The 13,671-nt window shown below is 40.5% G+C and overlaps 1 protein-coding gene across 2 annotated transcripts in view; it reads right to left on the bottom strand.

The window, feature by feature from the left end:
• Positions 1 to 13,671, bottom strand: part of LOC128528989 (MAM domain-containing glycosylphosphatidylinositol anchor protein 1) — a 200,069-nt gene that overhangs the window by 136,627 nt on the left and 49,771 nt on the right. For both annotated transcript variants that reach the window (XM_053502259.1, XM_053502260.1), the window contains one exon: positions 12,924 to 13,063. In XM_053502259.1, the coding sequence (XP_053358234.1) occupies positions 12,924 to 13,063 (140 nt within the window). The remainder of the gene's footprint in view (positions 1 to 12,923; positions 13,064 to 13,671) is intronic.

The following is a 13,671-nucleotide window of genomic DNA, read 5'->3' as shown; positions in this document are numbered from 1 at the left end:
TGTGACACTCATTATTATGCGTTTCTTGGTGGTCCAGAGTTAAACACCCTGCAGCAACCAGTAATGACGGGAATCTGACTCCCGCTCAGGCCTTGGGCTCACTATTAATATCGTTTTTGCGGCAGTGTCTTAGTTCAACTTTATTCCATCGTCTCGTAGCCAACATTGTTCCAAAATCATTTTATCAAACTTTTAACTAAAACTGAATTTGGTTATGTCTATAACATTCCCGAACTAACTTCGATTGCAACGTTTTGACAACCAGGGTCCCCGGTTTTGCAGGAAAAAAAAGCATTTGCCATATTGTTGGGTGAAAGCGTTATATACGCTTAACGTGTATGGAAATCAAAATGTATAGTTACATTTGCATGTCTGTTACTGTACATACAGCATATACTTTGGAGGAGCATATACTTTGCATATACTTTGGAGTGTCAACATGTGACTTTCTGAGTCTTGGGAGAAGCACTTGGAAATTAATGCATGATTTTGGATGTTAAGAAAACTCATACACACCAGATCAGAACTTACTTCACTCCGCACCTCTGCATTATGGTGTGTGTATATAAAATAAAGACATATTAAATAGTTCAGACTCGCCTATGTGCAGAAATGAAGCTCCCTCACTCACTCGTACTGGAGTTTTAAAAAGGAATAAAATAAAAACTCATTGCTATAAATAGAGTCCATGTAACTATGCGCAGATGGGTGAGTTTTCTACCGTTATAAAAAGCAGGGCACACTTCCATTACACTCTTTGTGGTCTTTTTCTTTCCCTCTCCTCATTTGAGGACAGCTCTTTTTCTTTTCTTTCCCTCTCAGATCTGAATGCTTTTTCTTCATTGCCTTGCTACTGCAAAATCAGCAGTTTCCTATACAATAAGATGTACACGAGGATAAGTAATGGGAAATGCACATGCCATCGAAATAAAAGAGAAGAATTTATCAGTCGCATTCAAACCAGCGCTCTTCCCTCCATGCCGTCCAACATTTCCGTGAACTTTCCTCCCCGAGTGGTCATTTCATTTCCAGCTTAGAAAATAATGACGAGCGTGTTAAGGAGCGTGGAGTGTGCATGGGACGGCTTTGAAATTCCGAGCACGCTGTAGATTTCCTGAAAAACACCAACCAACTGAGGTCCCAGAGGCAGAAGATGTGCCTACTGTACAACACCTACAAAGCTTTCAAAGCTTTCCATCTCCTTTTTCTGCGATTCCTAAATTTCTCTCCATTAACATGCACAATCTCCGTCTCGCAATTTTTTCGTCGCTCGCTCTCTCTCTCTCTCGCTCTCTTCCTCTCAGGGGTCACTCTATGACCTTGTTTGTGTCTCAGCTGAAAGGTGGTGAAGCTGCACTGCCACCTGATCTTCCTCGCTTTGGCGTCTCTATCGATCTCCCAGACTGCACTTTCCCAAGGACAGAAACCTAACCCGAACTATCCTTTCGTTTTTTCTCCCATCTTCATCCTCCTCCTCCTTTTTTTTTTAATCCAACCACTTCTCCCTGTCTCATCAATGCTGTTCTCTTATTTTTCCCCTCCTGTCCCATCCCCCCCCTTCCCCATCCCGTGCCCCTCCAGAGGTCCCAAGGTTGCAATGACCAGCAGTATGAATTAATAATGTAGGGTGCAGGATCACTTTCCCAAGGAAAAAAAAAAAAAAAACATTTAAGCTGCTATTGTGTTACTAACGGCTATGCATTTAGCTGGATGAGTCAATAAGGCAGAAACGCTATAGGATAGACAGAATCAGCTCATGCCCTGGAGTTATACATGTGCAGTGTGGTCCGGGTCCTCTAAATGACCTTATACGTCTCTCGCTTTCACAAAACACTCAGATCATTTTACTCATGGAAAACAAGATCTCCACAGCAATGTTCCTCTAAGTCAGGATCAGTCAAAAACCACCACCACAACCCTAACGTTTTCTGTTGGCATTGCAGTGGGTTGTGAGAATGTGATTACATTCAAGAGCTTCAGTTAATATTCAAATCAAATGTCCAGATCAGAGAGTCCTGATTGGCTGGTTTGAGCATTTCTTCCAAAAAAACAATCTTTCTGGAGTTTCACCCACATCAGCCTCTAGAGCTTCTGCAGAATGAAGTGAAAAAACAAAAAAATCATCCTGCAAACTTTGCTTCATCAGCGAGTGCGTAAAAGAGCCCTAGGTGCAATGAATTGCGCGCAATCTTCGCTGACGAGTCCAGGTTTTTCAGATCCACGCTCCTCAAAAGGCTCCTTGCTTCGAGGCACACATCAGCAGCAGCCGACATAAACAGATCTAAATAAAAACGTTCCATGATGTCTCCCGATTGATCGCTACTAAGTAGGTTACTCATTTCGGTATCAATATTCATGCACTTATACCCGGCTTGACTCGTTCGGAATAAGCATTCGCTACGCTCCCGTTTCAAAATCAATACGGAGCTGCGAGCGCTCCTTAAAAGTGAAGCTACAGCTTCTCAGCAGAGGCCCGGTTCTTCTTCTGATGTCCACCAGTACGAGTGCAGCTCAGCATCTCCTGCGGTGCCACTTAAAAACACGGGTATTTCAAAAGATCATTCATACAGGCAGTAGATCCGCAGCACACACAGGTTCACCTCAGAAAGCACCGTAACGTAGAATGGTGATGCATTTCTCTCTGATAGAGCTTCAGTCTAATGAGCTGTCCATGACTTTTACTGAAGACAATCATAAAGTGCTGGGATAACTGGAAAGGGGGACATGAGCCTCACTAAAGGAAAAAGATTACGCAAAATTCATCTTTTAGTCATTATTACATATTCATTTGTGTCTCCAGGTAATAATCGTTGTTGCATCATCATTTAACCCTTGGCACAGGTTTTACAGTATGTCCTTCCGGACACAACTGTCCCATTTTGTCTGAGCGTGTTATGAGCACTGCATCCAGTGGCTGGGGTTTGGGCATTGGCTGGGAATCGAACCCAGGCCTACCGCATGGCACATGCAGGCCTTGCACAATGCATAAATAATGAAATCCATGTTCTTTGAATGGGGTTTAAGCTATAAAACATGACTAATCTGAGGTACAGTATGGTCACTTGTTATCTGGCTAAATACGGGACCTTTAAGACATTGATAAAGATTCTGGATTCCATAACCCACGATTAAGACTCACCTGAACTCATGTGAAGACTTCGACTAAAAGAAACTCTTAGTTTGAAAACTTTCTGCTAATTTACAATTTGAAACAGAAAAAAAACCCGTAGTCTCAGACTTTTGTTGCTCGATGTACATGAACTTTGAGGATACTGATCAGTTTGGAGGTAACGTGCAAACTCGATGCGACTTGGCATCGTCAGGTAAGTCGTGTAAGGAGACCTGCGCAGCATATGGTGGCGCGTACGGGGGAAGACGGAGGTGGGAGTGCTAGACGGCGGCTGCTGTTGTTGTTTACGAGTCTGTCAGAGATCTGGTAAACGCCACCAGAGCGTCGCAGCTAGAACCCCCAAAACGGTGTGACAGCCTGTCGGAGTGTCTGGATGTTCTGGCTGTGGAGCTCCCAGTACCATTTACCAGATTTTATGAGTGTGAAGAGTGAGTGGGCAGAATGGGATGACACCAATGACACTGCCAGCCCATCTGCGCACTCTCTCGCTCTTCCCGACTATCCTAATCAGCTGCTATTGCATTTTAAAAAATACTAAATTATTATAAAAAAAAAAAAAAAAACCCTGACTCACTATTGCTGTATCCCCGCTGCTGGACATGTTCATGTTCAACTCTAATTATTAACCAATGATGAAATCATTATATTAAACGATCTGATGTACAATTTTAAAAGGCTACACATCTATTCGATTGTTTATTCACTTATCTATCTGTTTTCAGGAAGTACGCGCGTCAAGCTCATTGTGATTCGTCTCGGTTCTGTATGGACTGCAACCTCTTTCAATCCAATTTTCACGAACGATGGTAAACAATCAGTCTTGATAAAGGATCGGATAAATCCTCAATCAAACTCATTCTCTGTAAAGCAACCCTTCATTAGAAAGGCTCGCGCCCCAGATTGGATTGTCCCATCAGTTAGACACACGGCGAGCAAGAAAGAAGGAAGGAGAACAGGATAATTGCCTCCTTAAACGGTTCCCCCTACACCTTTTAATTCCGGTGTTTCGGGCCGCTTTAATCGGCCGATCCATGTGTCGATCATTCCGCCTTCGCTCATCCGTCTTGCTCAGTTCTGTAGCGAACTATCCAGAAAGTGTGTCCAAGTTTCTCGAAGCGTTCAACAAGACAAAAAAAATGAGCATCTTAGATTTTGGGATTAAAGAACAAACCAGAGAATTAAATTCATAAATCTCAGCCGCTGTAACATCCTTTAAATATTAAAAACATTGAACTGCATTGATCAGTTTGCAGAAAACTGGCTCTGGAAGCAACACACACCTGTCCCAACTAGGGTTGCGCGATATGCCCATTGTCATATCGTCCTATCGTCAGCCTGTAAGATCGCCGATACACGATAGTAGTCAAAGCCCAGGGATTCTGCGTGCTGTCGCGTTGTATTCAGAGAGTAGTACATATTTTTGTGGTTATTTTTTTTTTTCATTTCATGTCTGTTGTTTTATCGATAAATCTGCTCATATCTGCGCACGCGTTTATCAGCCTTTTGATCAAAAAGTTGCACGCGCAACTCACTTTCACTTTGCACAAGGCAGTGTTTATTGTTTAGTGTATATTTAAAGCGCATAAACACAATAAAACAATTGTTTTAGGCTAACATATCATACCTCATTGTAGTTTTTTTGCACACACGCGCGGGTGCGTTACAATAATAAGGAAAAATCACAATAATAAATTCGGAGCAGTACTACTAATAATAATTATACTGAATGAAGAAAGCGCCGTCGAAGAAGTATCATCATTGAAGGAGAGAAGAAAATGAAGAATTAATACTTATCAGTATTTACAGTTTGAGCTCGACATGTTTATGAGCTCTGTCGCTTGCTGTCAATGGGTGACTAGGAGAGAGAAGACATTTTCGGCTTCAGTAGACACACAATACTTCAGACTGAAACACGACTGCCCCATACAGGTAATGAAGGGCATTTTCACAGCTTGCCGTGCGCAGCCGTGGCAAGTCACGGGATTCCTTTTCTTGAAACGTGGGTTTTTAATGGCGACATCTGTATCGTCCATATAGCTGACTATCGTCGATAGACGAGACTATCGTCGATAGACAATAGTATCGTCTATCGGCACAACCCTAGTCCCAACCAGTCCTTACAGCACTGTATACTCCTTCTTAATATTCTAGTGCACTTTTCTTTATTAAACCGTCTAAAGACAAGTGGGTCACACCTCATTCCTCGCCCTGACAATGCCATAATAAACACGTCACGTGTAGACATAATAGTGTATTTAGTGCATGCCCTTGTGTAATCTTGTGCACTTCGGAGCCAGATCTCCTTGGCGACACATTCGCAGTCTGTGCCAAATCCTGAAACAGGGTCAGTATGGCCTGGTTCCAAACACAGTTCACACTCCTTCCCTCTCGCTGTTCATGTATCCGAGTGCAGGAGGATAAAGAAACACTTATTAGCCTTGTGTGAGTGTGAGTGTCTGCATGCATGTGTGCATTTTTCATTTCTAGCTCCCCGAGAAGCAAAACAAAATAAAAACCTTTATTACACACTAATGCACATCCTTGAAACTGATAATTAAAACAATTCCGAAATCATAACAGTGGTTTATGGAAACCGTGGAAAGTCTTAAGAGTTTCAGGTAAAAAGTGCATATTGGCTCGTCACGCCGCCTTTTTATCCCCGCTCCAACTGACTCCATCCGTATTTACCGACATGCATATGTGTGATGTGCGTAACTCTCTGAGGAGATTTAAATAGCTCCGCTTGCCAGAGCAGTCAATACTACCTTGTTATATCAGGTCTGTTTCTCTTCCACTCAGTGCTAGATGAACGAACACAAGCGCTGCTTTAATCAAACGCTTGGCTTAGCGCCTCACCAATCTGGTCAATAATACTGACCCTGTAATATTAATAAACATCTCAGCCGGGCTTCTGAGATCCTGGGAATCCCAGTAAATCCCAGTAATTAACAGTCCAAGCTCTAGTTACGTCACGTGCTGGGCCGACTCGCCGTTTCACGCCTTAAAATAGTACAAACGAAGACACCAAGTCGAAGACACCAAGTCAAAGACACCAAGTCAAAGACACCAAGTCAAAGACACCAAGTCAAAGACACCTTTTAGAGAAGCCGTTTTTGACCCGTTTGCAAAATGGGGTTATAAACACTTGGGGCAATAAACGATTGTGTTTTTTTCCCCGATTTTCTCCCAAATTTAGTCGTGTCCAGTTCCTCACTAGGGGGCTCCGACATTAAGGCTACTACTACCCTTCAATCAGGAGGGCGGGAGACCATCACGTGTTTCCTCCAAACCACTTGACGCCAGCCAACCAGCATCTTTTCGAACTGCTCGCTTACGCACCGTTGTCGGCGGCATAACACACTCGGAGGACAGCGCTATCCGACTTATCGATGAGAGGAAACACAAGACTATATTCAGACCTTATTTGAACTATTTGAAAGGCTACAGAAACTGAAATAATTCTTTTTTACAGCCATAGTGAGCAGCATCTTTTTGCAAAACTGTACAGTATGCATCACAAATATCTATATATTTATAAATCTAACGATTCGATATTACTGTTCTAGGCAAAAATGAGGAAGTCATTTGCGCCTACCACACAGGCCACAAACACACATAAGGGAGGGAAATTGCCAGATGCATACCTAGGTTTGGATTTTGCAAGCATCACAGCCTTATAAGTATCCAAATTCAATATAATTTTTGTTTAGAGTTCTAAACAAACTTAATAAATAATATTTTTTTAAATAATAAAAAATATTAATAAATGAAGTCAATGTGGCAAGGACATTATTTTACTTACATTCTAAGCATGTGGTTAAAACCCACAGAGCGAAACATCTAATTGCACAAACGTTTATCATTCATTCGGACTTCAACAGTAATAAGTAACTAGTGAACCCTGAACGTTCTGCGCTCCAGGCCACCGCCGCTCTGATTGTGCGTGTAATATTGTTATTATGGTTTTACATTCAGAGTGTTATTATTATTCTAGGTAATGAGTAAACCAGTCCCCAGAGGCGACGGAAAATTGGTGCTGTAATTTCCTCCTCTTTTTTTTTTTTTTTTGGGACTGAATATTTCCCCAGGTTCTGAGAAAAGCTTGCAGTTTCAGAGAAACATTCTCAATTTACCTGCGAGTAATCAGGACTAATGATGTCTGATCGAGAGCAGGTGAGATTTTATCCGACAAAATTGCAAAATTCGTGTCATATGGATGGGTCCTGAAAAACTGTTCGAAATTTGGATTTTGCATGTGTGGGTGTGTGTAACCGAGGCAGTCAGGGAAACAGATAAGGAGACAGAAAGCTGAATAAAATGAGCATGTAAGTATACAAATTAATGATGGCAGCTTGTCAATAGGACATGTTTTTGGTTGTTGTTGTTTTTTTTTTCTTCTTGCTCAACCAAGCAGTTTTGGAAGTTTTGGTCTATTCAAGAGCGAGTCAATGTCTAATTTACTTTAAATACCCCTTTAGACTTTACTGTCCGCCTACATGGGGTTCATATTTTATTGAAACATTTGTAATAAATAGCAAACTTGCCTTTATTATTATAAAAATAAAGATACTGCTTGGGAGTAATCGGGACCATTGGCACTTGCTACAGTGATAATACACCAAATTTGATTGCGGTATGTCAAACCAGTGCTGTGATATTCTCTCTCTCTCTCTCTGCTTTTGGTAGCCCTCATAGTGTGCAAATGAAACCAAAGCTAAAATGTTGCTAAACTTTCGACTTTCATAATTGGATACCATGATGCTCATTTCTCCCATTTTTGGATTTTTCTCTACTTTAGAAGAAGAAAAACATAATAGGGTGCTATGCCTATTAAGTGTTCATCTTTTTAAATCCTCAATTTACATGCCATTGACATTTCTATCAGTCCGGACCCTCTTCTAATGCCAAGTCGAACCATAGAAAAACCTGCTACAGATAAATACAGCTAGACTGCATCACTAAAATATACTGTAACTGCTAGACAATATTCCAAAAGGAATAAGTCCCAGAGTTTAAACTTGATTTAAAAGTGTAAAACATTTTATATAAAGTTAGTCCTCTACATATGAACATTCGAGTTACAAACTTTCGAAGATATTCGCGGAAGTTTGATCGGATCCAGTGTGTATCCTCCGCAAGTGCAGTACAAGCCCAGGATGTCCAGAAGCAAGCGTAAAAGCAGAAGAGATGAAGCTGGTACTGCTAAGAAGCAGCAAGCAATATCGATGGAGAGAAAAGTGAAAAATGGTTAGAGAATAGAGCGGGGTGAAACTTTTAACATGAATCGGCACGACTGTAAAGAACACTCTACTGTTATACACTTTGTATAGCCAGTTGCATTAGTATCCTAGTACCTACACAACGTTTGTTGGACTTACGATCTGTTTGTTCGTAAGAACGAGCTCCTGGAGCGGATCTGGTTTGTATGTAGAGGACTCATGCACAGCAAAGAACTAGAAGAGGAACTTTATAAACCAGAGGAGAAGATTGACATTTGCACTAAAGGCAAACATTTTGAATTTTTAACACATCACCCAACTACTGCATGATGTGTTATGCGCATACAGTACTTAGATTAACAGGAGACAATAGTGACAAGCTTGCCATAAATCCAAACACCACAGCGCATCAAATTTTCTGATCACTCTGCACTATATGACACACAGGCTTACGCAGGGGATTTGTCTTTCACAAGTGAGCGCACACAACCGAAGCGCGCTGGCAGCCATAAAGTTAAAGTCTGTTAAAAGGGAAATATCAGTGGTTTATATTACACTGTTAGACTTTCCTTGTTAATGTTCTCTTTTAAAACATTCATTGTACTTATGAACTAATTGCAACTGAAAACTACTAAATATGCATGCTCACTCAGCCAGTTTACAGTGTGCGCATGCATGCATGCAATTAGAAAATGTTCAGTAACGGGTTCACATGTCGTCACAGCAGGCTTGAAAAAGTTGTATATTCAATATCCAGCCTTCTTTGCTGTGTCTGGTAATAAATTCATTGTTGAGCGCTCAGGTCATGTGACACAGACATGAACATAGAATTCATTTTGAAGACATTGTGTGCCTCTTAACGTGCCATGTCACATGACCAGAGTGCTCTGAAATTAATTTATATAACATAATAAAAAAATGTATCTCTATAAAAATAACACTTGAGCGAAACTAAATTTTAAAACCCTAAAAAGAATACACACGTTAAACAAATCAACATTTCCGACACTGAAGTGACAAAAACAAAACAAATTCCTGCCTTGCTAAACAGAGGTTGGTACAGCGAGAGCAATGGGTACCCAACAGGAGGAGTACCACACCCAGTGTTTGTATTTTTTTTCCAATGGTAAGTGATCTCAATTTATTGCAAGCATTCATGTGATTATTTCCCCTAGCCTCAATGTATGTAGAACAAATGAGTTAATTAGACATAACTATCAAGTTAACAGATAAAGAACATAGTACTTGACGGATTAGATTTTAGAAAGAAAACCAAAAAAAAACAAATATAGGCTCCTGGTTTTGCATGAAAATAGTAGTCTTACTTGTGCACAATCCTGCAAGTACTCTAAAACAGCTGGTAGGTTTTACTGAGTGTGCTGGAGAATATTACCCGAGTTCTACTGGTAACTTTGTCAAAGACGACTTTGAAAACATTTCTACATAAAAAAAATTAAAAGTCATAAAAAAAAAGTCAGTATTTGATGTGAAAACATTTTGCTTAAAAATATTTAGTAGGGTTAAATACAGATTTGTGCAGTTTATTAACCAAAACAGCTGGTAGGTTTTACTGAGTGTGCTGGAGAATAAGCCAGAATTCTTCCAGTAACTTTGTCACACTCGCGCCTTTCTATTTTAATGCAAAACCCAGAAGCCGACATTAGGATTTCCGTTTGTTTCCGTCATGTAATAAGTGGATTTCTTTACTGATGTGCAAATACAGTACACCTTTGCAATGTTATGTCTTACTGCATTAAACAACATCTGTATTAAAAATGATATGATGCCTGAAACTTTTGCACAGTGACAGAATTTAACTACTAGTGGTGCCTTCCTGCAACCATCACTATATTATCCATAATTTGGCAAAATGTGAATAAATCTCAAAGAAACCACCTGACTTTCTTCACCTCCTACTGTAGGATCAGCAAGAGGATGTAATACATACGGCAAATTATATACTGTTTAGCCTGAAAACAAAAACCCATCACACATGCACATCATTCACGTGTTATGATCAGATCACATTCTAAAACATGATTGACAGGAGAGTGAGATCAATGTGCTTGTTAACGGAGCCATGTTGGATCTGGAATATACAGGAGTCGGGTTGCCAGTTCATCACAAATGCATCCAGAAATCGAAGAACCCCAACGAAATTTAAGGAACAAAACAGGTACCCTGGAGCTGTGCATTTTTAATTTTTGAGATTTTATTTTGCCCAAACTCCAGAGCTGTGGTGTTACTGTAGAACACTAAAGTCTTTAAAGCTATATGAAACTTCATTTTTTTAAAAATCCATAAAAACAAAAAAAATTATGGGATGCTCTTATAGTCTTTTTTCTTAAAGTTTTTTTCCGTAAAAACCTTTTCGCATGCTACACATTTTCTGAAGCCGATTTCACACCGTGTTACACGGGTGTTTTGTTTTTTTCTCCTTCTGAAAACCTGTGAGCTTCTCGTCACAGCATTTTTCTCAGCTGTTTGTGTTTCATACAGCACAATGCTAAAGAATGGAGAAAAAAGCTGCAAGCGAACACACACAGTCTGACAATCTAACCCAGTCTTCCTAGCCGGCGTGACATTACTGCAGGCTTTTTTGCTCTTCCTTTATTCTTTCTACGTTTGCTCTTGATTCAAGACGGCAAGAGAACAACCGTTTCCTCAAGTCTCCGTGTGATCGTTCCTTCTGTAAATCTTTCTGTAGTAAACACAGACACTCGACATTTCTCTCAGCCCAGACACACAGACACCATTTCATAATACATGCAGTTGCTGAAATACAAGAAATGACGCAAATTGAATTGCCTTTTCAATGTTTACATGACTTATGAATGACTTCACGTGTTAGGAATGAACAATTCACCCTCTTTAGTTTCTGTATTTAGTCCAAAACTGTGATTTACTTTACTAAAAAAAAAAAAAAAAAAAAAACACGAATGAATAATAGAAAATGCCAAGTGAGCTGGAAAGCTCCAAGTCAATCTTTTCATATACAGTAACTCTGGGTGCCAGGACCTCTAGCATTACTGCACACTTCTTCTCTCTCTCTGTATTAAGCAGTTGTGCAAGTTGTTATTCTGTTTTTACTGAATATCAGTACGACTTTATATTTCCATTTATTCCTCTTTGGAATATCAGTTTTATTATAACCTCTGGGGTCCGCCGTTAACTCCCAAATAGCATTAAATGGAAATGCAGTGGTAAAACGCTCGCTCTATCCGGATAGCGCTGTCCTGCGAGTATGTTACGACATCCCAAACGGCGCATGAGCGGGCAGTTCGAAAAGATGCAGTCGGCTGCCGTCACATAGTTCGGAGGAAATGTGATAGTCTTCGGCCGTCGCGGGTGAGTGGTAGTAGTAGCTTAATGTGGGGGCCCCCTAGTGACGGGGAGGAATTCGATCCGACTAAATTAGCTGTCGAAATAAAAATTATCATAGTTCAGCTGGCAACAAATTATTGAATGCTAACTGATGAAGTGAGAAGCTTCATATCCTGTTATCGTGGCAAAGATGCTTCTCTGTTACTCTGTTTCAGAAGAGTCAAATTATTGACCTCCATCAAGCAAAGAAAACAAGTAAGGAGATTGCTTAAACTACTAAAATTGGGTTAAGAACTATAAAACACACTATTATAACCAGGAAAGATGGGGGACCTAGGAAGAACAGTGATTAGAAAAACATCCTGAATGAGCATGATGGGAGATCACTCAAACACTTAGTGAAATCAAATCATAAACGACAACAGTAGAACTCACAGCTATGTTTGATGGTGAAAGTAAGAGCATGACCACACACACAATGCATAGAGAATTTAACGGATTGGGACTAAACAGCTGTTATACCCAACAGCGGCACGTAGCCTTAATGAAAAACAACTTAGAGAGACTACTTGGATAAAGGTTTCAATTTGCCAGGGAGCATAAAGAATGGACTGTGGACCTGGGGTTGCTTCTGTTGATCAGGTCTAGGTTCAGCAATGTGACATATGTGGCTAAAAAAAGCTCTTTCATCAATTAATTTTCCTTCCCTGATGGCACGGGCATATTCCATGATGACAATGCCAGGATTCATCAGGCTCAAACTGTGAGAGTGCGCTTTGGGGAGCATGAGACATCATTTTCACACATGGACTGGCCACCAGAGAGTCCAGAACTTAACCCTAGTTGGAATCTTCAGTATGCAATGGAGAAGACTTCATGCAGCAGGATGGGAAAAAAAAGGTTGTGACGTTGCACAAGCGTATCAAAACGATTCCACGGCTATAATAAAAGAAAAGGCGGTCCTATGAAATATTAGTGTGAGCACCTTTTTTTTGTTGTTTTTTTTGGGCCATCTAATGTAGAATCCCTTGTTCTGTACACCAAGTAGTGGCCTTGATCAGGGCTTTGATCAGATTTTAGATTCAGGCTGCGTTAGAAGCTAGTTAGCTTTGTAGCTCATGTTAGCCATGAACAGAAAAAAGACAGATGGTTCAGACTTAGGAGAGATTCTTAAGGAGACAAATTATACTTAATAATGAACTTTTGTGAGTGATGGTAACTATATAAAGGTCGTTGACCCTTGTGTGTACCTGTGGCCGCGGATGTCCCTTAACCAGGCACTGCAGCACGAGCGTGTCGCCTTCTCGAATGGTGTAGATCCTCTCGCTGATGTTATCCTCCTTCACCACACACGCCTGACCGGAGTGAACAATCTGTGCATTCGCAGGAGCTGAGAGAGAGAGAGAGAGAGAGAGAGAGAGAGATCACACAAGTTTACCCAACAGGTATTTGACTGATCCATTACCAAAAGTAAGCGCCTTTCAAAATAAAGATTTTATGTCCAGTATACTGATATAAAATTCTTACAGATAAACATTAGAACACTTTTCCTGCTTTTCTCATACAAAGCTGACGTCCTACCCAGTTCAACGCTCCTCTCAGGACTAAGACATACCAGTTACTCTGGTCATAACCCTGTTGTTCTTTTACGCATTTTAAGTATAAGGATTGTATTTGGATGATCACCGTCAGAAAAATGCAACCGAGCAACATGACACATTTAATTAGGCACATTCGGCGGGCACAAAGCAAAAGGTCTCCTAATACATGACACAAAAGGAAAATGTGCAACTTTAGGTAATGTCTGCAATCAGATCCCAGTCCACTGGTGTAATAAAAAACCTTAAGTATGGTTTCATCTTCTTTCGTCTTATATGATCTCTGATTAAACATGTAATGAGATATTAGAAAGCAAGGAAGGAAACAGCAGGAATCGATAAGTAGCTTGCTTCATTAAGCTGTTAGACCTCGGCATAACACATACAGAATAATAATAAT

Source organism: Clarias gariepinus, chromosome 8 (genome assembly GCF_024256425.1).
Source record: "Clarias gariepinus isolate MV-2021 ecotype Netherlands chromosome 8, CGAR_prim_01v2, whole genome shotgun sequence".
Taxonomy (NCBI): domain Eukaryota; kingdom Metazoa; phylum Chordata; class Actinopteri; order Siluriformes; family Clariidae; genus Clarias; species Clarias gariepinus.
Note: the sequence above shows the minus strand (reverse complement) of the source record. Positions and strands in the feature narration are given on the sequence as shown.